This window comes from Vidua chalybeata, chromosome 7, assembly GCF_026979565.1.
Source record: "Vidua chalybeata isolate OUT-0048 chromosome 7, bVidCha1 merged haplotype, whole genome shotgun sequence".
NCBI classification, from domain to species: domain Eukaryota; kingdom Metazoa; phylum Chordata; class Aves; order Passeriformes; family Viduidae; genus Vidua; species Vidua chalybeata.
In genome coordinates, this window is record NC_071536.1 from 1,931,195 (window position 1) to 1,956,333 (window position 25,139).

The 25,139-nt window shown below is 54.6% G+C and overlaps 1 protein-coding gene across 2 annotated transcripts; it reads right to left on the reverse strand.

Moving 5' to 3' along the window:
• Positions 1–815: 815 nt before the first annotated feature.
• LOC128790490 (uncharacterized) lies at positions 816–24,748 on the reverse strand. Of its 2 annotated transcripts, XM_053947268.1 has the most exons (16): positions 6,244–6,485; positions 5,853–5,981; positions 5,466–5,530; positions 5,207–5,356; positions 4,874–5,022; positions 4,489–4,636; positions 4,056–4,243; positions 3,829–3,966; positions 3,435–3,549; positions 3,125–3,262; positions 2,757–2,933; positions 2,469–2,624; positions 2,212–2,313; positions 1,748–1,850; positions 1,418–1,474; positions 816–1,131 (listed from the first exon to the last, which is right to left on the reverse strand). In XM_053947268.1, exons 2-16 carry the CDS (start codon positions 5,971–5,973, stop codon positions 932–934), a joined length of 2,007 nt encoding a protein of 668 aa, XP_053803243.1. In that variant the 5' UTR covers positions 5,974–5,981; positions 6,244–6,485; the 3' UTR covers positions 816–931. The 2 variants fall into 2 exon arrangements, with proteins under 2 accessions (XP_053803243.1, XP_053803244.1); XM_053947269.1 differs by lacking the exons at positions 4,874–5,022; positions 5,207–5,356; positions 5,466–5,530; positions 5,853–5,981; positions 6,244–6,485 and adding an exon at positions 24,707–24,748.
• Between the last annotated feature and the right edge of the window lie 391 nt (positions 24,749–25,139).

Sequence of the window (25,139 nt, forward strand, 5' to 3'; positions counted from 1 at the left end):
CCTGCCCTGGGAATGCCAGCAATGCCCTTTGCCCAGAGGGCCTTTCTGTGGCCCCTCTTGGGCTCAAAGCTGCTGCTCTTCTCGCTCAATAATGTCTAAACCCACAGAGCCTGGCATCCCCCACGGCAACAGCAACAAGACTCAGCAAGCAGGCAGTCAAGCTCGGTGCCTAAGGCTGAGGGGCCAGGGACTCCAGTCTCAGCACAGCGAGGGCACACGCCCAGCCCCACAACTCCTGGCCTCACAGCCCTGAAAGGCCGGCACCAGGGTTCCACGCCTGATTCCAGGGGGTCCCTCCAACCGCCCACTGAGGAAGCGCCAGAGCAGCCGGGTGCCAGGAACAAGGCGGCTGCCTGGGGGCTGCTTGTGGCCTCTGACACCCAATTGCTCAGGGCTGCCCACTGCCCCAGCCCCTCCGGGTCTCCCCCAGCCCGGCCAACCTGCCCGGCAGCAGCGCCGCAGCCCCACAGCAGCTCCAGGGGAGCCCCATCAAGAGGCACCTCAGAGCCCTCAGCAATCCAGCCAGCAACACACGGGCAGGAGGACACGGATGGCGCTTCCTGCCTGGGACAGGCCTTGTGGCCATCTCCAGGCACCGCTCTCGCAGGGATCCCCGCGGCTCCGGCCCTGCCCACCCGCTCTGTGGGCAGCACAAAGGCTTCAGCAGAACCCCCAAAGGCCAGGGGGCTTCTGGCCATTTTCCCTGCGACACTGCACGACTGGGAAACTTGCTGAGCACAAGCACCCTTTTCCCCCTCCTCCCAAATGTCCTGCAGATCCAGGGTAGCAAAAGAAAGATCCTGGGAGTCTGTCTTTTATAACACATACTATATTTACATACTAAACAAAATGAAAATATGACAACAAAAAACTTGAAGAAAAATAAAATAGCTGCTGGCTCAAGTGGCCCCAGCAGGCAAAGCCTTCCAGATCAGGTCTCCACAGGGATCCAGCAGCACAGGAAGGTAGGGCTGCATAGACGAGGCCATCTCTTCCATGCGCTGCGGAATTGATCTCGTAGCCTGCGGAATGTGGAGTAGGGAGCTCTCTGCATTGCCCGGATCACAAACCCTGTTTCAATTGCCATGTTTCTGATGGCAGGACTGCTGTCATTAACCATTTCTTCAAGGGCTGCAAGAGAGACGAACAGAGCCATGGTCAGATCCTGACTCAGCGGGGAGCCGAGGAGAGCCCCCTGCCAGGGCCATTCCAGCCGGCTCTTTTCATGGGAAGGAAGAGTGACCATAGGGATCAGGCCGAAGCTGCGGGCCACGAATCCCCCATGTCTCCCTGGAATCTTTGTGTGCTCTGCCCAGGCCAGCCCTGCTCCGCACAGGGAGCAGAGCCCTCTGCAGCCAGGGCAGGGATGGCAGCTGCCCCCGCCAGCCCCCGCTGTCAGCCCGCTGTCCTCACTCACCATTGCAGATCAGCTGGAGCTCTCCCTGCTGCCCCCTCAAGCTCCGCCCGGCCATCCCTGTGAACACAGAGCCTGTCAGGGCCCAGCGGCACAGCTCCCTGCCAGCGGCGCTGCCAGCCCTGTGGCCACACGGCCTCGTGGCCCGGCAGGGCTCAGCCCGGGCCCTTGCCGCACGCTGCCGCCCAAGGGCACGGCTGCCGGAGGGCGGCAGCAGCGCCCAGGCCAGGCGGGGCTCCACGGCGCCGGGCCCGGATGGCGCTGCCGGGGCAGCAGGCGGGGCTGGGGCCGAGCTGCGGCGGGGCGGGGAGGGAGCCCGGGCTCCTGGCTCACCCATGAACCTGACGGCCGCCTCTCGCAGGGGCTCCTGTGGGCTCTGCAGGTAGGGCAGGGCCCGGCGCAGGTGCTCGGCCGCTCGGCTCCTGTCCTCTGCCAGCTGGAGAGAGCGGCAGCAGGGAAGGGTTGGCGCGGGCTCAGCCCCTGGCCCGGGCGCTCCCTGCGCCCAGCCCCGGCCTCCCCTGCCCGCACAGCCCTGAGGCCCGGCCAGCAGCCGCTGGCGCCGGGCTCTGGAGGGGGCAGAGGGCCGGCTGCTGCCCGGGGAGCCGCGGTGCCGCCCCGCAGCCCCGCCGGGACGGGGCTCCATCGGCACCCGGCTGGGGCCCACGGGAACCTAGAGAAGAGCCCACGCGGCCTCTGGCTGCAGCAGCGGGCAGGGGCACAGCTGCCAGCCCACACACTGAGCACCGCACCCAGGGGGCTGCTCCAGGCTGAGCCTGGGGCTTCCAGGCCGTCCTTACCAGGCCCTCGCCGAACCTCCATGTCTGATCCACCTGCAGCATTTGTTCGATGTCCCTCCTCTTCAGGAATCTGGCTGAAGAATACAGCGTTTCCCGAGAGGCCTGGAGAGCAGCAGAGACACGGAGATGGCCCCACAGCCCAGGGCACAGGAGCATCCAGTGCCAAGGCCTGGAGGAGGCTGCAGCCCACCAGGCACCAGGGCAGGAGGCAGCCCAGCCCCCTCCCAGAGGGACAGCAGCAGCCCAGGAGTCCTCACCTCTGCCACATGCTGATTCTCATCATGGCAGTGGAAGGAGAGTGGCAGCAGGCTCTGGCGCACAGGTGACTTCAGGGCCTTTCTTCCCTCTTCCATTAATAACTCCAGCATGTTTTGAAAGACAGACATGGAGCACAGCTGCACCAGGCTATCATCCTGTAGGAAGGAAGGACAAAAGACCTCAGCATCACCTGATTCTGGCCCACATTGGTGCAGACCTGCATCTCCACAGGGCACAATGTGTCCAGGCAGCATCCAGAGGCCGTGGCTGGGGGCACAGAGCCTTACGTTGTCAAAGAGGGGCAGGAGCGCCTCAGCCAGCTGCAGGGCCATGGGGCTCGGTATTGGGGCACGATTATGGAGGAATAAATATCTGAGTAGAACAGTGGTCATCCAGACCATGTCGCTATCATTTTCCTCCAGCAGCTCCACAAGATTTTCAGTCAGGCTCCACATTCCTTTGGCCTGTGTGGAACACAAGTCTGTGAAACACCACCCTGCGGCAAAGGCCTGTCCCGAAGCACTCGGGCAGCTGAAGTGGGAGGCAGGAGAGCTGGGAGCAGCTGCCACAGCACGGGAAGCCCAGCCAAGCCCGAGCAACTGCATTCCTCAGCCCCACGCTGCCTACACGGTTTCAGCCGCTGCCCCCTTCTCACCATCGAGGGATCCTTGCTGAGCACCGTGAGACCTCTGAGTGCCAGGCGACGCCTCTCCCTGCACTCGCGCTGTAGGTTCTTTGACATGATCTCCAGAACATCGTCACTGCATTCACTCAAGTCCAGGCACTCGAGGACCTGAAAGGCACAGGGCAGTGACAGGGGACCCGGCCGGCAGGAGCCCAGAACCGCACAGGGCTGGGCCCAGGCAGCAGCACAGGGCGTGGGCACCGTCCCAAGCAGCTGCGGCTACGAGAGGGCAGAGAGCTGGGAGGCAGCTCAGCGAGGCAGCGCTGGCCAACAGGCTCACCTCCACCAGGAAGGCCAAGGCAGGCAGATCCCAGTATGGCATCTCTTTGCTGAGCAGCCTGAGCAGGTAGAATGCAATCCCGGGACAAAAGTCTATGGATGATTGGCGCAATTCTCTGACAAGAGGAAAAAGGAAACAAGACCTGAGCCAGTGGGGCAAACCTCCTCCAGGGGTAACTCACAGAGTTCTCATCTTCCCCACCACCCTTCCAGCAAGGAGACCTGGCCCATTTACGAGTTGGTTGCTCTTGGGCACCCTCCTCTCCCAGCCTTTTCCAGTCTGCTTGGCCGTCACTCGGTGACGAGGCCCTCTGGCCCACGACCACGGGGACTGTGTGAGGCACCCCAGGCACAGAGCACAAATGTCAGAGGCAGCAGGGAGAAGGGGATCTCACCTGGCCAGCAGACCCACGGCATAGTGGTGGGTGTCAGCACAGAGCAGCGTGTCCCAGCCACGCTTGCATTCCATTGACATCACCACATGCTCACACTGGAGAAAGCAGAGCAGGGACCTCAGGGTCCTCACTGCAAACCTGAGTGCAGAGCCAAGCCCAGGTCACACTGGGAGCAGTGCCTCCTGCCCTGGCAATGTGGCAGGGACAGAAGGACTGGGATGGAGCACCTGTTGGGGCTGGTGGCAAGGCCGTGTTGCTCCTGGCATCCCTTCCAGAAGGTAAGGACCTTCTTTGGCATCTGTTCAGTGCTGAAGAAGACTTGGAAAAGCAGACGCACAAATAGGCGGGGGAAATGCAGCTTCACGTTGTGTGGGACACAGGGCTCCTGGAGGATCTTCCACATCACCACAGTTGCCTGCAAAGAACAAAGCCCCCCGAGACAGCGCTCAGTGTCGAGGTGTCCGTGTGACAGGTCCCGAGCGTGGCAGGGAGAGGCCCAGAGAGACACAGGGGGAGCAGCGGGACCGGTGGCCCTGCAGCTGCCCCTAGGCCAGGTTTCAGGGCAGTGCCTGAGGCAGGCAGATGCAGTGGGGGAAGGAGGAAGGAGAGCGGCTGGAGAGGCAGCCTTGGGGCCAGCAAAGGCCACTGGCAGAAACTCACAGCCAGGGCAAAGACACCCGTTTTGTCCCCATCGGAGGTGCCCGTGCTGTACTCTGGCCAGCTCCCCAGCACATCCAGGAGAATCAGCTGCACCACCTTGGCAGTCCTGGGTGAGCACATGATGGTCTTCCACATGGCCATGGCATCTCTGTGGGGTTAGAACTCTGTCTCAGGGGGTCTCAGGCACAGCACCCTGGCCTGGGCATGGCCCCTGATGGGCAGCGAGGGAGCATGGCAGCAGGCCTGGGGGGCTGACATGCCAGGGCTGGGAAAGGGAGCAGCCAGAGGGCCCTGGAACTCTCTGTTGGTCAGACACCTGGGACAGGCTGTACAGGGCGATGGGCTGGGGGGAGCCCTGAGCCCTCTGGGCAGGTGGGCCCCATACCTGTCACAGGATGGGGCCACACGCAGGAGTGTCATTACTGCGTCTTCTGGCTGCGCTTCGGTGAGATGCAGCAGGGTGTTATCCAGCCTGTGCTCAGTAGAATCATTGGCCGTGAGCCACTGGTGGATGTATCTCACCATGGCAGGCACCTGGAGAAGGCACAGGGCAATTTGGAAGGCTGCCAGAAGTGAGCAACATTCCCAGTGTCCCCAGAGAAGTGCTTCCCTTCCCACCTCACTGCGATGGCCTCAAAGGCACACAGGGACCAACACTAGTGGCTTGGGAAGCCATGTGACTCATGAGGGAATTGAAGCCTGGCCACAGGCTGCTTACTTGCTCTGCTCTGAAAACACCCCTCTCCACAAGCAAATCCAGCAGGGCAGCACTGGTCTCATGTTTGAGGACCTCTGAGTATGCTTTGAGCCCAGCGCCCCTGGAGAGGGTCCCTTCCTGCCGAATACTCCTGATGAATTTGCAAATGAGCTGTAGGAGAAGGGCAAGAAGCCAGGGATGTTGCATGGAGTGCTCCACACACGGTGCTGGGCTGAGCAGTGACAGCAGGCCCAGCCCAGGTGGGGATGGCTGCAGGTACCTGCGCTGCTCTGCGGAAGCGGCCACGGGTGGATTCCTGCTCTTGTGTGAGGTCCAGGGCTGCACCTGGCAAGGAGTGAGCACAGCCAGAGCTGAGGGGCTGCGGGAGAGGCCGGAGAACACAGCCCAGCCCTGCTCTCCCCAGGCAGGGACAGCCCCGGGATGTCCCAGGGGGATGGAGCAAGGCCCTTCTTCCTTCGTCTCCATATGCACGTCCCCAGGGGATGGGATGGGATGGGATGGGATGGGATGGGATGGGATGGGATGGGATGGGATGGGATGGGATGAAATGCAGCGGGGGAGGATGCAATGGGATGCAATTGGATATGATGGGATGGGACAAAGCTCGTTGCAGGCTCCAGCCATGGCGCCCAGCTCTGCCACTCACCCTCCTGCGGTGGATGGAACGGCACCACCTTTTCGGTCTCCTGTGCTGGGGCAGCTCCAGGGCCTTCTTTCTCCGCCTCCCCCCAGGCCAGATTGGGCACTCTCGGGAGTCTCTTCTCCATGTCAGTCACTGGATTTTTGGGAAAATGCAGGAGACATGCCTCAGAAAATCTCCAAGTCAGCAAGTCCTGCAGTTGTGCCTGGCAGGCACCTTCCAGAGAGAAGCCTCAGGAAAGCAAGCCCTGCCCTCTGGTCTCAAGGGCTCCTGCCACAAGGACAGGAGACTCCTGTCAGGGATTGTGGTCTGGCCTCGAGGGCACTGGCGGCAGGGCTGGGAGATGCCTCAGAAAAGCTCCAGGGCACCAAGTCCCACACTCTGCCCTCAAGGGCACCTGCAGAACAGAAGCCTCGGGAAGGCCACGGGTCACCAAGTGCTGTGCTGTGGCCTCGAGGTCAGCTGCAGGAACAACGCCTCAGAAAAGCTGCGGGTCGGACACGAACAAGTGAGCTGTGAGGGGACTCCTCACGGCACTGCTCTGTCCCGTCCTGTCCCGTCGCCTGCTCTGAGCACTCTGGCGTGCTCTTGGCACCACCAGCTGCTGTGTCACCACGTGTCACAAAGGGCCCTTGGACACCCGATTCCATTGCAATTCCACGGTGACCGTGCGGCACCATGTCACAAAGGGCCCTTGGAAACACTCTCACCTGCCCTGGGGCTCATCCCTTAACTTTTTTTCCCATTGGACAGTGTGTACCCTAAGCACTCCCATCCCTTCCCAGTTCTATACCCTGGCCCATCCTTCCCCAGTTGCTCTTGGAGCTGTCTCCCTGCTCCTGTTCCTGCTTCCTTCCTCCTTCCACCTGTCCTCAATAAACCCACGTGGACTTCAGCAGCACGAGAGTCCTCCTGTCTTTTGCTGGGGCTACATTTCTCTATCGGGGCACCTGTTGATCAGGCAGCAGCGGGTCACCCTGCAGGACGCGGTCCGGGGCAGCCCGCACAGGATCTTTAGGAACGGCTCAGAGCATCAGCAAAGCCTGCCCTGCTCTGCGGGCTCAGGGCAGCACAAGGAGCCCCCAGGGCTGCCGACGCAGCCACGCTGGGAACAACTGGAGGAACTTCTGGCAGCACGTGGTATTTGTCAGGAGCTCTTACTCCATGCTGGAATTATTTTCTCATTGAAGTCATTTCCTGCAGCACAAAAACTTCTTTACCATGAAGACAAAAAAGAATCTGGCATTAAAGAATCCTCAATTAAGGAATGCTTTAGTTTCCATTGCTCAACTCAAGTAGTTCCAATAAGTTGCAAACTTCCCAAATTAATTGGAATTGCCTAAGAATGTTTTGAGAAATTACACTCACTTTTAAAATTTCTAAGGTTTATTAAACCTGAACAAAAATACAACAAACAACTGAATAAGGAAAGGGCTGGGAGTCTCCATGACCAGTGCTCATCTGCAAAATGGATACTCTGCCTTTTATACCCTTAGCCCTTCCCAAAATTTTGTCAGTCAACTCTTTCTCTGCTGTCCATCAGTGAGATTACTTTCTTACATCTTGATTGGAGGTCAGGTCTTGCCATGCCACACCTCCTAGTAACAAGCTCTCCCTCCTCTAAGAGCCCCGACCAGTGACACCAATTCAGGAGGGAAGGGAAAGAGGACTATGGGGAGAACATGGAAAAATAACAGAACTCTACAAACTTCTCTCCACGTACACATAATATTCATCTCTTAATTGTGAGAGCCAACTCTTGCCTTAGTCATTTTTAACAAATTAAAGATTTTCAGGTTTGCTTCCCTTCTCAAAGCAGCAACTCATTTGCCTTAACATCAGCCATTGAGAGTCACTTTAGAAAACATAACACGGAGGCAAAAAAAATAAAAGCCATCCATTGGTTTGCAAATCTGAGTCTGGCTCTCAGCGGCCACGGGATGGAGGTTCGCCGACGAGCTGTCCCGCCTGTGGCCGAAGGGCAGACACGCGAGTGGCCGTCCCCAATTCTCTGCCGAGACTGTTGCGGGTGGCGGTGATTGCTGTGGCGTGGGCAGCACAGCAAAGGCACAGGGCACGAGGAAAGAGAGGCAGAGGAATAAGGGAAGGACACTTGTCTGAATCTCCAAGGATTTAATTCCCAAAGGGGGGCAGAGCAAGTGCCAAATCTGAAGATGAAAGGACTCCTTTTAAAGGGCAGAGGGAACACGGGGAGTACACAACCTTTGACCAAAAAGAGGCCATTAGGGGAGGGGTGCAGGGTAAGAGCTCCCCAGTAGAAGCCAACACGGGGAGGGAGCAAACCTTACAATCCAATTGTGCTTTGAGGAAGGGATGAAAGACAGGGAACACTCCAGAACCAAAGGAGTGTGCTATCTTTGACAGACAGGGGTAAGACAAGGGAACAAGGGAGGCATACAGGGAGACTGACAAGTAGATTGACATACATTTTCATGGGGAAAACTGTGGTAAACAACTCAGGACTGAACCATTAGGGAAGCCAAAAGGGGTACATAGAACGAACCATTACGAACTTAGAACAAGGAATATGTAAATATACTGCAGAAGAACAAACTGTGAAATAACAGACTACCACACACCTGGAAATTTGATCTCATGTGCCGGCAGTACGCCGGCAGAGGAGAAAGAGAAGCGGAGGGGGGAAGGTGCCCAGCCGTGGGAGTTCTGGGCAGCCAAGACTTCAGTCGTCCTGGGAGCCCGAGACTTTTAACCCCTTCTTGGATAGAGAAAACTTGGTGAATCATTAATCCTCCTTGCTCGGAAAGAGAAGAGAGACTGCCTGGGATCTGAGATGTTAGAAGAAGAAATCCTAGGTGGGAGGAGATGATGGAGCGGCCTTGGCTGGACTTTTCTTGTATAGCCATAGACAGAAGCAATTTCTCCTGCAACACAGACTGCATTTTAGGGGGATGTAATGGCTTGAGCCAAGGGAGAGACTGCCAGGGCTGGAGTGTGAGTGACCTGCTGCAGTGATGCCAAGGGAGTGGCAGGAGTGGAGAGGAAGATGAGGAGGGTGTGGTGCTGCCCTCAGTCTTCAGGGAAGAAGAAGATCTCTGTTCTCAAGACCCTTGTCCCCAGGGGAGGAGAAAATGGGGGGCACGGTTGTCCCAAAAAGAGAAACTGTTGTTCTTTGCTCCTTGGCAAAGCATCCTTAGAAGGAACCCTGTGAGCAGTCTCGGTCCATCATGCACCGTGCTGAGAGCACTGTACATGGAAGGAGGATGTCACGATGGCAGATTTTCTCCAGGTGGTGCCGTGTGTGACGCGGAAACACAAGAGGTGGCAATTGTGTTTCCTGGGGGAGTCTATGGTACAAGAGAGACTCCTCTCTCCCTTGATGGGCTGAGAATTGATTATCTGAGGGCTGGTAACTTGATCGGGAATCCAAGGTTTTGTCTCACTGTGTTTTGGTGGGAATTGGGTGGGGGGCGGAGGAATGTTTTGAAAGGTTTCCGTTCTGAATCCTGTGGGTGTCTTTTATTGTAGTTGTAGGTTAATAAAGCTTTTTCCTTTATTTCTAAGCTCCAGCCTGCTCTGCTCTGTTTCTAGTCGCATCTCACAGCATTCATCTGGAAAAAATATCTTTGCATGGGGGCACTGGCATTGCGCCAGCATCCAACCATGACAAAGGGTCAGCAAATATTAAGCAGAAGCCTAAGGAACAAGATGCACTTTAGCCATTTGAAGCTAAGAGAAAGGGAAGGTTCCTTGTTAAGATCAGAGGAACAGAACATGTTGATAAAATTGGAGCAGCCAACAAAGGACTGTGCATGCTTCAGAAAGAAAGGTGGTAAGTGCAGACAGAATGAGACTGTCGGCCTTCATGGCAGTGAGCCCTGTGGAAGACTCGGAGCCTTCCTCAGTGGCACCACCAGAGTACACTGAACTTACCATCCCGTACGCTAATAATATGAATGACTTCTGAGAAGTAATTTATTTAACCACTCCTACCCAAGGAATGTAATAAATATGCACAAAATGTAACCATATCTTGCGCTGTGCAATGTGCTGGGTGTGTGTGTTAGGAGGAGCGTTGGGAAATCATAGCTCTACAGAGACGGGGCAACTGAGAGGCTTTTTCAAAGATTTTATTCCATTACCAGTCTTGTAGAAGGGTGAGACATAAGAGATGTAAAGCTTAACACCAATCTCTAAGAAGCCACCCTATTTCCTGCTTGCAATACCTTAGAAATGTTTTTCAGCCTATTAGCTTTTGCCACACAATGCTGCTAATACTCCGAACACCAATCACCTATTATTTTACCCATGTGGTCTTGCTACAATGCATCTTTCACAGTTCTAGTTCTCAAAATAGCTGGTCTTTTTGCAAGGCCACCTTCTGAAACTTGTTTCTAGTTCAATCTCTCTCTCAACAATGTCATCTCGATTCCATGGCCTTCCTAAGTCCGCACACCTTATCTCAGAGTTTGCATACAGATGTACAGGACGGTGTGAGCTTTCAGCCAGCTTCTGAGAATCCATTACAAATTCATTTCTCACAGAGGAGCAATCCCCCACGTAGCCAGCGCCGAATAAAGCCAATACCCACCTCTCTGAGTCAGTCCCTGTGGTGGCTCTTGGCTCAGTGTTGGAGCCAATCAGTTCTTTTATCAAAATGTTAAAACCAAGTGGTATCTATGAACAAAAACACAGCATCTGGTTCTGGCAAAAAAACAAAAAAAACCCAAAAAAAAACAAAACAACCACATTGCTTTTCCTTCCTTCATCCTGTGTATTTCTGGACAAGTTTGTTTTCATGATTGCTGGATTAGGTACCACACTCTTACATCCACTGCAATTATTGACACAAACCCAATCCCAGTGAGTGCCAGGAGCACAACTGCAGGATGTAGCTTAGGTTGGAAAAGCCTGTGGCACATGGGGACCATCCAAGCAAGTTTTCCTGCCCGTGATTCTCTCCATCCCTCTTCATTTCTTCTAGGACATGACGTGCCTTTTCTGTATTGTGATGGACACTGATCAGTGTCTTCTGACTTTTCTTCTGCTGCTGTTGTCGGACTTTGTGCAGGCCAGGATGTTCCAACAGATTTGGACCATGATAACGTTCATTTCAGCTGGTGTTGGAGACAAGTTGACGTGTAGGCTCTGTAACACAGCTTCTGGTAGGTAATAGTTGAAATCACATCCTGTTAGCAAAGTTACAAATGCCTACTTTTGAGTGCTTGGCAAGCCGGACGTTTTATCTGCTGTTAAGGTGTCACAGGGGGTTCTGGAACCCAGACATCCTTGCCTTATATCCATACCAGGATGGATTCAGGATCATTGCTGGAGTATATTTCAATGTGACAGACCCTTTGTTCTGGGCTTTCAGAGGGTGACTTGTGCCTTGTCTTGGGGGGTGGTTCATGGTGATGGGGATATCTCGTGGTCATTTGTGCCAGGAAATGTCCCTGTTTCCTAGCCTGGGCCTTCCACGGCTTGGGGGATATCAGGAGAGGTGTCAGCTCCACCTGGGATCCCACAGAGGGTGGGGCTGGCTCTGCCTCTTCCCTTCCAGTGGGGGAATGGGAGGAGCGGCCCTGGGGATGTTGGGCTGTGCATCTTTATCTAGCCAGGGGTATTGATACGCTCTAACTTGGCACTAGAATTGGATCTGCCTGTGAATCCTGATTTTAAAGGGTTAAGGTTTTAGCTGATGGTTAGAACCAATTCATATTGAAGTTAGATACACCAGCGATAGGTTAATGATGATTAGATGCTTAAGCTAAAGCTAATTGTTCTATTACGAGCTCATTTGTAGAAGGAAGTGGAGAAAGTGAACAGGAACATATTGAAACCAGTAGAACAATGCCCAGCAGCTGCACCCTATGTCAGTCCATCACAAGGCGGGGGGCCTTTGGTCATGCCAGAGGGTCACAGAGACCTGATGAAGACCTTCCTGACTTCCTCCCTGGCACCACTGGCCCAATTTGAGACCACCGAGCCAATTCAAGAGAAGAACTGCGCACGCATGAAGGACTAATAACCTCATTTGAATAGAAAGCGGGGATGGGAGGTGCTGTGGTTGCGCATATGTATTATTTTGGGAAATAAATAGAAGGCAGAAACCCTTCTGCGGCGCGGTCACGCATTTCGGGGACAATCCCCACGGTGCTGCCTGCCGGCCTAACAAACATACCACTTTGTAACTTTGACCAGTTTGAGGCTTTTTGTCTGTGATTTTTGGTTTTAATGATTCAGTTGGCGAGCCAGGCAGCAGGAGACTCTGCTCTGCTGTGAGACCAGCCCAGGTTGTGGACCCCCTTGGGGCAACCCCAGGGTGTTCCTGGAAGAGTGGGCTCCGCTGCCCAGACTGTTCATCCAGGAGCAGACAAGGACCCCTGACTACTAAAACTCCAGACAAAACGGTAGGTTTAAAAATTAAAACAGTTTTAAATAGTGACCTGTATAGCGGCTGCATGGTCAGGAAAGGCCGTTTGATAAGTCCTGGGAGATGTTCCATGCGCAACTTGTGCCTCTGTAGTGTGCTTGCAAGCTGAAGATGCAGTTGAAATCTGGTTTATATGGTTTATCTTGTTGCCAGCAGGAAGAGTTGTTGAACTGTTGTACCAAGCTCATGCTTTTCTTGCTGGCAGAAGGTGATTTTGCCGTTTCTTTTGCCGTAGAGGGTTGAGTTTGCTAGCAATTTGGGGCTAGCAGTCGTAAGGGCAAATCCCAGTCTAAGGCTGTTATAACCGAGTTTATGTGTGTGGAAAGAAATACTTCTTTCCCAGTGAATTTGTTTATGTGGAGAAAGATATCCCCTTTCTAGGGTGGTTTATGTGTGTGGGAAAAATACTCCTTTCCCAGTGGGTTTGTAGGTGGAAAGAGATAGCCCTTTTCCCGGTGAGATTATGTGTGTGGAAAGAAATACCCCTTTCCCAGTGAGTTTGCGTGTGTAAACTTTCTAGTTGCAGGGAACTATATTCCCTATGACACTTAGCATTTGGCTATAACCAGTCCTCCGTAACGTTTTGTCTTTGGGTATTAACCAGTCCTTTGCCTGTGGGACCTGGGAGGCAAGGGTTGAACGCTGTAACACGGTACCTTTGTGCTCCCCCTCCTTGTGGAGTTTGCAAAGTTGCAACTTTAGATTAATCTGGTGTAGTGTGAGATTTGCTGGTTATTGTGTAAAAATTATAATTGTAACAAACTGGCAATTTTTGTTTTGTGTTAATTGGGTTGTTAACTGTACATTAAGCTTGTGGACATGAAACAACTGTGTTGTTAAGCTGTGCATTAAACTTGAGCCTGACTTGAAAAGGTTAAGCAACCCTTTTAGAAGGGTTTTAACTTGAACTGGTGTTTCTGGGCTGTCAGAGCTGTAAGAGACACAGCCTGTTCTAAGTTGATCCCTGTGATTTGAGATAAGGGAGAGTTGTGTGGTTTTTCCCCCACATTGTGGTAATTTGATTCTCGGGACTCTGTGATTGTGTTTGCGGAGATTTTAAGCATTTGTTTGCAACAAGTGCAGCATTTTATGTGGAAAAATGACAGTATGGTGATTTATGTACATTGAAAGCAAATTAAAAGAAGTCCAGGAATTTCCTCCCCCCCTGTTTGTGTGTTTGAGCATATCAGAGTTTTGCTGTAACAGGGACAGCCTTTTCATTAGTTGTAATTGTGGCTAGACAGATCACAGGGGTCCCTTTACCTCCGTAGTTTGGACTTGATCTTTGAGGATTTGTGCAAGACGATATTATTGATATTCTGCAAGGCAGAAAAGTGAGTGTGCCCTGTATCGGTAGAAACAGCACTTTAATCGAGTTGATTTTGAACAAGAGATTTCAAAATTGATGTCTTCAAACTCACCTCTTGGTACTTGAAGATTGGATTGTGCAGGAAAAAAACTAGGAAAGGACTGTAAGATTTTGTCAAACAAAGTTTAGGTAGAGTGAGCAAAAATAAGTAACTGAAATATCCGATAAAATTACAAATCAGAGGAGTCCGAATTTGGTAGAGGTTGCTTGTTCAAAGGGCTCCCCTTGTGAACCCTGGGTTTGTTTTCGCTGTATTCAGCGTAAAAAGTTGTGGTATACACAGACGTTTAAGTAGAGAAAGCCGAGATAGGCACCTTGTCATTTTAAAGAAACAAAGGCTACTCAGAGAGCTATAAAGATTTTAGTAGCAACTGATCACGAGGAGCAAGGAAATAACAAGTTATTTGAGAAAAATGGAAACTAAAAAAAAAATAGAATTTTTAGTAGGCATTTAAGGGGCAACTTACTCAGTGTGAAATAAAGCCTTAATGTCTATAACCGATGATGATGTCATGGTAAGGGGAGCTACTTGGCCAATCTGAAAGAGCATATGTTTGCAAACTATCCAAATATAAACTTGAAAAACAAGTGGGCATTTATAGGTTTGTCTACCAGTAAAAAACAAAAGATAGGGAGATTATTTGGGAAGTAAAGGAAAATAATGGATCAGGTATCTCCTGTGGTGTGGGCTACTAATATACCAGGGAGAGCAAAGAATGCACCCCCAGTGCAAGTTAAGCTTAAGGAAAGGGAAACAACCAGTTAAAGTTGAACAATATCCCTTAAAGAAGGAAGACAGAGAAGAGATTAGCCAAGTAATGAAAACGTTTTTACGGACAGAGCTATGAAAAGAGTGTCAGTTTGAGTTCAATACTCCTTTTTTACCTGTTCAAAAGCCTGATGGATCATACTGAATAGTACAAGATTTAAGAGCTGTTCATAAAACAACTGAGGATTTATAGCCAGTGGTTGCCAAGCCCTGCACTTTGTTAACCTGTTTAACACCTGAATTAACCTAGTTTACTGTTTCGATCTGAAGGGTGCCTTCTTCTGCCTCCCTCTCCATGAAGCCAGCCAGAAAATGTTTGTCTTCCAATGAGAGAATCCCAAGAGTGGGCGGAAGACTCAGCTCACATCAATGGTATTAAGAACAGCCCCAGGATATTCGGAGAGCAGCCTACAAGAGATCTGGAGTCCTGGGAAGCTCCATCAGAGGAAGGACAGCTGCTGCAGTGTGTATGGCCTCCGGGTAACTACCTGATCCCAAGAGGCGTGTGTGGACTAGGCGGTGAGCCTCTAGAAGGCAAAAATCCTTGTGTGGCACGGTCACGCATTTCGGGGACTGTGTAATAAACATACCACTTTCTAACTTGGACTAGTTAGAGAGTCTTTGTCCTTGAGTTTTGGTTTATATGGTTCACCACCAAAAGGAAAGCAGCTCCAGTTGCCCATAGCTGAACTGCCACGTATGATCATGATGATGATGATGATGATGATGACATGTCTGATCCCCATGAAGGAACCTCCAAGACATGTGCCCAAAGGAAGAAGGATAAGCAGGCTTAGAGGGGCCCTGCTTCCAGCCAGGTAGAGGCAAGGGAAAGCCATGTTTTGTGGACTGTGTGGATTCCTTGGCCTGGCACATCTGAAGCACAAGAATATAAAGCTTTGGTCGATACTGGTGCGCAATGCACATTAGTCCCATCGAGACATGCGGGGGCAGAATCTGTCTCTACTGCTGGCGTGACAGGGGGATCACAGGATTTTCCTTTAGTGGAAGCTGATGTGAGCCTGACTGGAAATGAGTGGAAGAAACACCCTATTGTGACTGACCCAGAGGCCCCACGTATTTTGGGCATAGATTGCCTCCAAAGTGGGTATTTCAAAGCTCCAAAAGGACTCAGGTGGGCATTTGGGATAGCAGCTGCAGTGACAGAGGGCGTCCAGCAATTGAACACCTTGCCTGGACTGTCCGAGAATCCATCTACAGTGGGACTTCTGAAGGGAGAAGAGACACAGGTACCAATTGCCACCTCAACAGTGCATCGCCGACAGTACAGAACAAGTCGAGATGCTGTGGTTCCCATCCATAAGATGATGCGAGAGCTGCAGAGCCAAGGGGTGGTCAGCAAAACCCACTCACCCTTCAACAGCCCCATCTGGCCTGTGTGTAAATGTGAAGGAGAATGGAGATTGACAGTGGACTACTGTGCATGGAATGAAGTGACACCACGGCTGAGCACTGCTGTGCCAGACATGTTAGAGCTCCAGTAGAAGCTGCATTCCAAGGCTATCGATCTTGCCAATGCCTTTTTCTCCATTCCTCTGGCAGCAGAATGCAGGCCTCAGTTTGCCTTCACGTGGAGGGCAGTGCAGTATACCTGGAACCGACTGCCCCAGGGCTGGAAGCACAGCCCCACCATCTGCCATGGACTGATCCAGACTGCACTGGAAAAGGCTGAGGCTGCAGAACACCTGCAGTATATTGATGACATCATTGTCTGGGGGAACACAGCCGCAGAAATGTTTGAGAAAGGAGAGAAAATCATCGGAATCCTGCTGGAAGCTGCTTTTGCCATCAAAAAGAGCAAAGTTAAGGGACCAGCTTGTGAGATCCAGTTCCTGGGAGTAAAGTGGAAAGATGGACGGCGTCAGATTCCTCCGGATGTCATCAACAAGATCGCAGCAATGTCTCCTCCAACCAATAAGAAGGAAACACAAGCTTTCCTAGGCTCCATTGGTTTCTGGAGAATGCATATTCCTCAGAACAGTCAGATCCTGAGCCCTCTTTACCTGGTCACCCACAAGAAGAAAGATTTCCAGTGGGGCCCTGAGCAGCAACAAGCTTTTGCCCAAATTAAGCAGGAGATCGCTCATGTAGTCGTCCTTGGCTCAGTCAGGACGGGACCAGAGGTGAGGAATGTGCTCTACTCTGCAGCCGGGAGCCATGGTTTGTCCTGGAGCCTTTGGCAGAAGGTGCCTTGGGAGACTCAATGCTCACCACTGGGATTTTGGAGTCGAAGCTACAGAGCGTCTGAAGCCAACTCCACCCCAAGAGAGAAGGAAATCTTGGCTGCCTACGAAGGAGTCCAAGGTGCCTCAGAGGTGATTGGTACAGAAGTACAAGTCCTCCTGGCACCCTGACTACCGGTGCTGGGGTGGATGTTCAGAGGAAAGGTTCCCTCCACCCACCATGCCACAGGTGCTACATGGAGCAAGTGGATTGCTCTCATCACGCAGCACGCTCGTATTGGTAAACTGAATCGCCCTGGGATTTTGGAAGCAATTACAAATTGGCCCGAAGGTGAAAATTTTGGTGTCACTGATGAAGAAGAAGTGACAAGGGCTGAAGAAGCTGCACCATACAAGCAACTGCCAGCAGAAGAAACACGCTACGTTCTTTTCACTGACCGTTCCTGTCACATCGTAGGGATGAATTGGAAGTGGAAAGCAGCTGTATGGAGCCCCACACGACAGGTCGCCGAGGCCACTGAAGGAGAAGGGGGATCAAGCCAACTTGCGGAACTCAAAGCCCTTCAACTGGTCCTGGACAATGCCGAAAGAGAGAAGTGGCCAAAGCTCTAGCTCTACACTGATTCGTGGATGGTAGCCAATGCTCTGTGGGGATGGCTGGAGAGGTGGAAAGACGCTAACTGGCAGCGTAGAGGAAAACCAATTTGGGCTGCTGAAGAATGGAAAGACATTGCTAGGAGGGTAGAGAAATTACCTGTGAAGGTTCGCCATGTAGACGCTCATGTCCCCAAGAGTAGAGCTAATGAAGAGCCGCAAAACAATCAACAGGTAGAGCAGGCTGCAAAGATAGGGGTGGCAAAGATAGACTTGGATTGGCAAGACAAGGAGAGTTATTCCTAGCTCGATGGGCCCAGGAGGCCTCAGGCCATCAGGGCAGAGGTGCCACCTGTAAGTGGGCACGAGACCGAGCGGTGGATTTAACCATGGACAGTATTTCTCAGGTTATCCAGGACTGTGAGACATGTGCTGCCATCCAGCAGGCCAAGCGAGTGAAGCCCCTGTGCTATGGTGGGTGGTGGTCCAAGTACAGGTAGGGGGAGGCCAGGCAGATTGACTACATCACACTGCCCCAGACACGCCAAGGCAAGCACTACGTGCTCACCATGGTAGAAGCCACCACGGGATGGTTGGAAACCTAGCCTGTGCTTCACAATTCTGCCCATAACACCATCCTGGGCCTGGAAAAGCGGGTCCTTTGGAGGCATGGTACCCCTGAGAGGATTGAGCCAGACAATGGGACTCATTTCAAGAACAGCCTGATCAACACCTTGGCCAGGGAACATGGCACTGAGTGGATGTACCTTATCCCCTCTCATGCACCAGCTGCAGGCAAAGTGGAGAGCTACAATGCACTGTTCAAAACCCATGAAAGCATTGGGTGGGGGATCTTTCAAAAATTGGGAACAGCATATAGCAAAGGCCACCTGGTTAGTTAACACCCGAGGTTCCACCAACCGAGCAGGTCCTGCCCGCTCTGAGTCCCTGAATGTAGGAGACAAAGTCCCAGTGGTACATGTCAGAGGTTTGTTAGGGAAGACAGCGTGGATCAATTCTGCCTCGAGTACAGACAAACTCATTCATGGCGTTGTCTCTGCCCAGGGACCAGATTGCACGTGGTGGATAATGCAGAGATGGAACAACACGATGTGTACCTCAGGGAGATCTGATTGTGGGGTGAGACTCAGATGCAAATATCACTGTTTGCGGGATGTTACTGCCACTGTCTGTACATTAAACCACACAGACATGAGATAGAAGGAAATGTGTAAGTGTTGAAGGTCTGAGCAAATGAAAGATGGAGTTGGAGTGAGTAAAAAGAAAGTGGGGAATCCTGCAGCTCCGAAGTCTGGGGCCTGGATGCAGTGGTCTGGTGTGGGGACGTGACGGGGGCATGATGGGTGTTGCTTGTAATTTTTTGAGTGGGACAGATGGAAGTTTTTACGTGAATAAAATGCATGATGTTTGGTAGTAAGTTGAGGATATAAGTTGACGGGGATAAGGGGTGGAATGCCCTAGGGTGACGTTATGATGCTTGTATCCCCAGTCGTGTGTTCTCTTTATGCTGGATGTTATATTCTGTGCCTTCAAGACTGGCTGTGAGAGCGAAGGCGGGGAGAAGAAGAAGCACGGAGTTTTGTTATCAGCCTGCACTCACTGCTCCACATTCTGCTGGAACACAGAACTGTTGTGTTGTCTGGGCACGGATGGGGCAGAACAGGGCCCTCCTTTGCTTTTTAGTCAGTTTAGCTAGCTGAGGCAGAGAAGTTTTCCCTGGACTGTTTTTTTCCTTTCCTTTCCTTTTTCTTGGAACTGTTTGAACCTGCTCCGGACTGGGACCCGGGGAAACACCGAGAGCTCGCACTTTGTGGCCGACTCAGGCCAGCAGCCTTTCCCAGGGCCAGAGGGACTGAGAACAGAGCAACCACCCACCGGAGAGATTTTCTGAATTTGTCATCCCATCAGAGCGGCAAATGAGTTTTGTCATCTGGTATTGTTCACTTTTTTGTGCTGGGGAGTGTTTTGCCTCTTTAAATTAACAGGTTTTTTTCCACTTCTCTCCAGAAGGAGATTTTTTTCATGAACCACTTGGAGGGAGGGGCGGTGTGGGTTGGTTTTCTGGGGGGACCCCTTTTGGAGGTTTTCTCCCAAATCTGCCCTAAAGCAGGACACTCGGTCAGATCCAGCAGTTGGTCCTGTTCAGCCTGAGCTCAGCAGACTGATTGGACAGGAGCCACTGGTGCATGTCCCCTCAGTGAACCTCATGTCCCTCAGTGCCCCAGGTCCCCTCAGCAGCGCTTGGGACACCCACCTTTCACTCAGCAACCCTCACAGCCTGTCAGCGAACCGTGGGGCAGCAGCCACCCACCCCCTCAGTGACTCAGCCCCAGGAGAGTGGGTCATGCTGGCCAGGGGCCTGCAGCAGGCAGAAAGCCACTGGGGCGGGAAAAAGGCTCTGCTCTGCTCACAGCGTGGGCTGAGGGCCGGCAGAGCTCCATTTCCCCCTTGAGATGTCAGAGACAGGGCCTTTCACCCTCCTGATAGGGCTGCCCCTCTCTGCAGGCAGCCAAAGGAGCACGAGGGCAAAAGGCCAACGACAGCAAAGCAAAGACCCAGCCCTGCACACAGGGAGGCGGCCCAAAGCAAAGCCAGCGTGGCACCCTGAAGGTGCCCGCTGCACTCTCGTGTGTCCCTGCCCTGGGAATGCCAGCAATGCCCTTTGCCCAGAGGGCCTTTCTGTGGCCCCTCTTGGGCTCAAAGCTGCTGCTCTTCTCGCTCAATAATGTCTAAACCCACAGAGCCTGGCATCCCCCACGGCAACAGCAACAAGACTCAGCAAGCAGGCAGTCAAGTTCGGTGCCTAAGGCTGAGGGGCCAGGGACTCCAGTCTCAGCACAGCGAGGGCACACGCCCAGCCCCACAACTCCTGGCCTCACAGCCCTGAAAGGCCGGCACCAGGGTTCCACGCCTGATTCCAGGGGGTCCCTCCAACCGCCCACTGAGGAAGCGCCAGAGCAGCCGGGTGCCAGGAACAAGGCGGCTGCCTGGGGGCTGCTTGTGGCCTCTGACACCCAATTGCTCAGGGCTGCCCACTGCCCCAGCCCCTCCGGGTCTCCCCCAGCCTGCCCGGCAGCAGCGCCGCAGCCCCACAGCAGCTCCAGGGGAGCCCCATCAAGAGGCACCTCAGAGCCCTCAGCAATCCAGCCAGCAACACACGGGCAGGAGGACACGGATGGCGCTTCCTGCCTGGGACAGGCCTTGTGGCCGTCTCCAGGCACCGCTCTCGCAGGGATCCCCGCGGCTCCGGCCCTGCCCACCCGCTCTGTGGGCAGCACAAAGGCTTCAGCAGAACCCCCAAAGGCCAGGGGGCTTCTGGCCATTTTCCCTGTAACACTGCACGACTGGGAAGCTTGCTGAGCACAAGCACCCTTTTCCCCCTCCTCCCCTATGCCCTGCAGATCCAGGGTAGCAAAAGAAAGATCCTGGGAGTCTGTCTATTATAACACATACTATATTTACATACTAAAGGAAAAGAAAACAAGATATTTATTTACATTCAATATCTACATACTAAAGGAAAACAAAATGAAGAAAAAAGCTATTTTGAATAAAATCTCTGCTGGCTCAGGAGGCCCCAGCAAAGACAGCCTGCTGCATCAGCCCTCCACAGAGCCCCAGCAGCCCAGCCAGCCGAGCCGCGACAGACGAGGCCGTGTCTTCCATGCCCTGCGCAGCTGATCTCGCAGCCTCTGGAACTTTGGCATGGGAGCCTGCTCTACTGCCTTCAGGATGCACAATGATTGAATTGCCAGGCTTCCAACGCTGACGCTGATGTCATTCACCATTCCTTCAAGGGCTGAAAGAGAGAGGATCAGAGCCATAGTCAGATCCCGACTCAGCGGGGAGCCGAGGAGAGCCCCCTGCCAGGGCCATCCCAGCCAGTTCTTGCCATGGCCAGGAGGGAGTAGGGACCAACAGGATCAGGCCGAAGCTGCGGGCCACGAATCTCCCACGTGTCCCTGAAATCTCTGTGTGCTCTGCCCAGGCCAGCCCTGCTCCGCACAGGGAGCAGAGCCCTCTGCAGCCGGGGCAGGGATGGCAGCTGCCCCCGCCAGCCCCCGCTGTCAGCCCGCTGTCCTCACTCACCATTGCAGATCAGCTGGAGCTCTCCCTGCTGCCCCCTCAAGCTCCGCCCGGCCATCCCTGTGAACACAGAGCCTGTCACGGCCCAGCGGCACAGCTCCCTGCCAGCGGCGCTGCCAGCCCTGTGGCCCCACGGCCTCGTGGCCCGGCAGGGCTCAGCCCGGGCCCTTGCCGCACGCTGCCGCCCAAGGGCACGGCTGCCGGAGGGCGGCAGCAGCGCCCAGGCCAGGCGGGGCTCCACGGCGCCGGGCCCGGATGGCGCTGCCGGGGCAGCAGGCGGGGCTGGGGCCGAGCTGCGGCGGGGCGGGGAGGGAGCCCGGGCTCCTGGCTCACCCATGAACCTGACGGCCGCCTCTCGCAGGGGCTCCTGTGGGCTCTGCAGGTAGGGCAGGGCCCGGCGCAGGTGCTCGGCCGCTCGGCTCCTGTCCTCTGCCAGCTGGAGAGAGCGGCAGCAGGGAAGGGTTGGCGCGGGCTCAGCCCCTGGCCCGGGCGCTCCCTGCGCCCAGCCCCGGCCTCCCCTGCCCGCACAGCCCTGAGGCCCGGCCAGCAGCCGCTGGCGCCGGGCTCTGGAGGGGGCAGAGGGCCGGCTGCTGCCCGGGGAGCCGCGGTGCCGCCCCGCAGCCCCGCCGGGCCGGGGCTCCATCGGCACCCGGCTGGGACCCAGGGGAGCCTGTAGAAGAGCCCGCGCAGCCTCTGGCTGCAGCAGCGGGCAGGGGCACAGCTGCCAGCCCACACACTGAGCACCGCACCCAGGGGGATGCTCCAGGCTGAGCCTGGGGCTTCCAGGTCGTCCTTACCAGGCAGTTGGCGAAAATCCAGAGTTTCTCCTTCTTCACCAGTTTCTCAAGATCTCTCCTCTTCAGGAACTCAGCCACACAAATCAGCATTTCCCGAGAAGCCTGGAGAGCAGCAGAGACACGGAGATGGCCCCACAGCCCAGGGCCCAGGACCCGCGTCCCTGTGCCAAGGCCTGGAGGAGGCTGCAGCCCGCCAGGCGCCAGGGCAGGAGGCAGCCCAGCCCCCTCCCAAGGGGACAGCAACAGCCCACGAGTCCTCACCTCTGCCACACGCTGATTCTCATCATGGCAGTGGAAGAAGAGTGGCAGCAGGCTCTAGTGCACAGGCCTTTCCAAAGGCTTTTCTCCCTTTTCCAAAAACCCCATCATGTCTTGAAAGAGTTTTATGGAGAGCAGCTGTACCTGGCTATTTTCCTATATGAAAAAAAGGGAAAAAGACCTCCGCTTTGGCTCCTCCAGGCCTGCCTGGGCACAGGCCTGGAACTCCACAGGGCACCAAGTTTCCAGGCAGCACCCAGTGACTGTGGCTGGGGGCACAGAGCCTTACATGGTCAAAGAGTGGCAGGAGTGCCTTAGCCAGCTGCAGGGCAATGGGAGTTGAGATCAGAATGGATTTGTGCAAGAATATAAAGCTGAGTGTGATGAGTGTCAGCCCAGCTATCTCAGCATCACTGTCCCACAGTAGGTCCATGAGGCTTTCAGTCAGGCGCCACATTTTTTCAGCCTGTGTGGAACACAAGTTTTTGAAAGACCACCCTGCTGCTGCAGGGCCTGGAGGCCAAAGGCCTGTCCCGAGGCACTGGGGAAGCCGAAACAGGAGAGGTGGGAGCAGCTGCCCCAGCGCCTGAAGCCAAGCCCAAGTGACTGTGTTCCCAGCGCAGCTTCAGCTCTCTGGTGCCCCCTCTCACCATCGAGGGATCGTCAATGAGCTTGAGAAGGGCCCTGAGCGCCAGGCGACACCTCTCCCTGCACTCGCTCTGCAGGTACCTTGATGAGACCTCCACAACACTGTCACCACATTCACTTGAATCTAGGCACTCGAGGACCTGAAAGGCACAGGGCAGTGACAGGGGACCGGCCGGCAGGAGCCCAGAACCGCACAGGGCTGGGCCCAGGCAGCAGCACAGGGCGTGGGCACCGTCCCAAGCAGCTGCGGCTACGAGAGGGCAGAGAGCTGGGAGGCAGCTCAGCGAGGCAGCGCTGGCCAAGAGGCTCACCTCCACAAGGAATGCCAGGGCAGGCAGATCCCAGCATGGCTCCTGTGTGCTGAGCAGCCAGAGGAGGTGGAGTGCAATACTGGAACACAACTCAAGAGAAGCATGGCGCATCTCCCTAGGAGGGCGAAAAAGGGACCAGGCCCCTGAAGAAATCTCTCCCAGGACAGGCTCACAGAGGTCTGGTCTTTCACCAAGGGACTTGGGCCCTTTAGGAGGTGTCTCCTTCTGTGATCTCTCCTCTCCCAGCCTTTTCCAGTCTGCTTGGCCGTCCCTCAGTGACGAGGCCCTCTGGCCCACGACCACAGGGACTGTGTGGGGCACAGAGCACAAATGTCAGAGGCAGTGGGGAGAAGGGGGTCTCACCTGGCCAGCAGACCTACGGCATAGTGGTGGGTGTCAGCACAGAGCAGCATGTCCCAGCCACGCTTGCATTCCATTGACATCACCACACCCTTGTACTGCTTTTGGCACAGCAGGGACTTCAGGGTCCGCACTGCAAACCTGTGTGCAGAGCAAAGCCCAGGTCACATTTGCAGTGGTGGCTCCGCCCTGGCAATGTGGCAGGGACAGAAGGACTGGGATGGAGCACCTGTTGGGGCTGGTGGCAAGGCCGTGTTGCTCCTGGCATCCCTTCCAGAAGGTAAGGACCTTCTTTGGCATCTGTTCAGTGCTGAAGAACACTTGGAAGAGCAGATGCACAAATAGGCGGGGGAGATACGCTGTCGCTATACGTGGGACACAGGGCTCCTGGAGGATCTTCCACATCACCACCGTTGCCTGCAAAGAACAAAGCCCAGTGCCGAGGTGTCCGTGTGACAGGGCCCGAGCGTGGCAGGGAGAGGCCCAGAGAGACACAGGGGGAGCAGCGGGACCGGCGGCCCTGCAGCTGCCCCTAGGCCAGGTTTCAGGGCAGTGCCTGAGGCAGGCAGATGCAGTGGGGGAAGGAGGAAGGAGAGCTGCTGGAGAGGCAGCCTTGGGGCCAGCAAAGGCCACTGGCAGAAACTCACAGCCAGGGCAAAGACACCCGTTTTGTCCCCATCGGAGGTGCACGTGCTGTGCTCTGGCCAGCTCCCCAGCACATCCAGGAGAATCAGCTGCGCCACCTCCGCAGTCCTGGGTGAGCACATGATGGTCTTCCACATGGCCATGGCAGCTCTGTGGGGTTAGAGCTCTGTCTCAGAGGGTCTCAGGCACAGCACCCTGGCCTGGGCATGGCCTTACGGGGCAGCGAGGGAGCATAGCAGCAGGCTTGGGGGGCTGACATGCCAGGGCTGGGAAAGGGAGCAGCCAGAGCGCCCTGGAACTCTCTGTTGGTCAGACACCTGGGACAGGCTGTACAGGGCAATGGCCTGGGGGGAGCCCTGAGCCCTCTGGGCAGGTGAGCCCCATACCTGTCACAGGATGGGGCCACACGCAGGAGTGTCATTACTGCGTCATCTGGCTGTGCTTCGGTGAGATGCAGCAGGGTGTTGTCCAGCCTGTGCTCAGCAGAATCATTGGCCGTGAGCCACTGGTGGATGTATCTCACCATGGCAGGGACCTGCAGAAGGCACAGGGCAATTTGGAAAGCTGCCAGAAGGAGCAACGTTCCCAGTGTCCCCAGAGAAGTGCTTCCCTTCCCACCTCACTGCAATGGCCTCAAAGGCTCATAGGGACCAACACTAGTGGTTTGGGAAGCCATGTGACTCATGAGGGAATTGAAGCCTGGCCACAGGCTGCTTACTTGCTCTGCTCTGAAAACACCCCTCTCCACAAGCAAATCCAGCAGGGCAGCACTGGACTCATGTTTGAGGACCTCTGAGTATTCTCTGAGCCCAGCACCCC

What these genes read in the sequence shown, in the direction of transcription:
- LOC128790490 (XM_053947268.1), bottom strand. Translation starts at nt 5,973, where the DNA reads ATGGAGAAGAGACTCCCGAGAGTGCCCAATCTGGCCTGGGGGGAGGCG. An exon ending in GTGTTTTCAGAGCAGAGCAA is followed by an intron (nt 5,023 to 5,206) that starts GTAAGCAGCCTG and finishes TGCCTTCTCCAG; the next exon opens with GTGCCTGCCATGGTGAGATA. An exon ending in CGGGTGTCTTTGCCCTGGCT is followed by an intron (nt 4,244 to 4,488) that starts GTGAGTTTCTGC and finishes TGTTCTTTGCAG; the next exon opens with GCAACTGTGGTGATGTGGAA.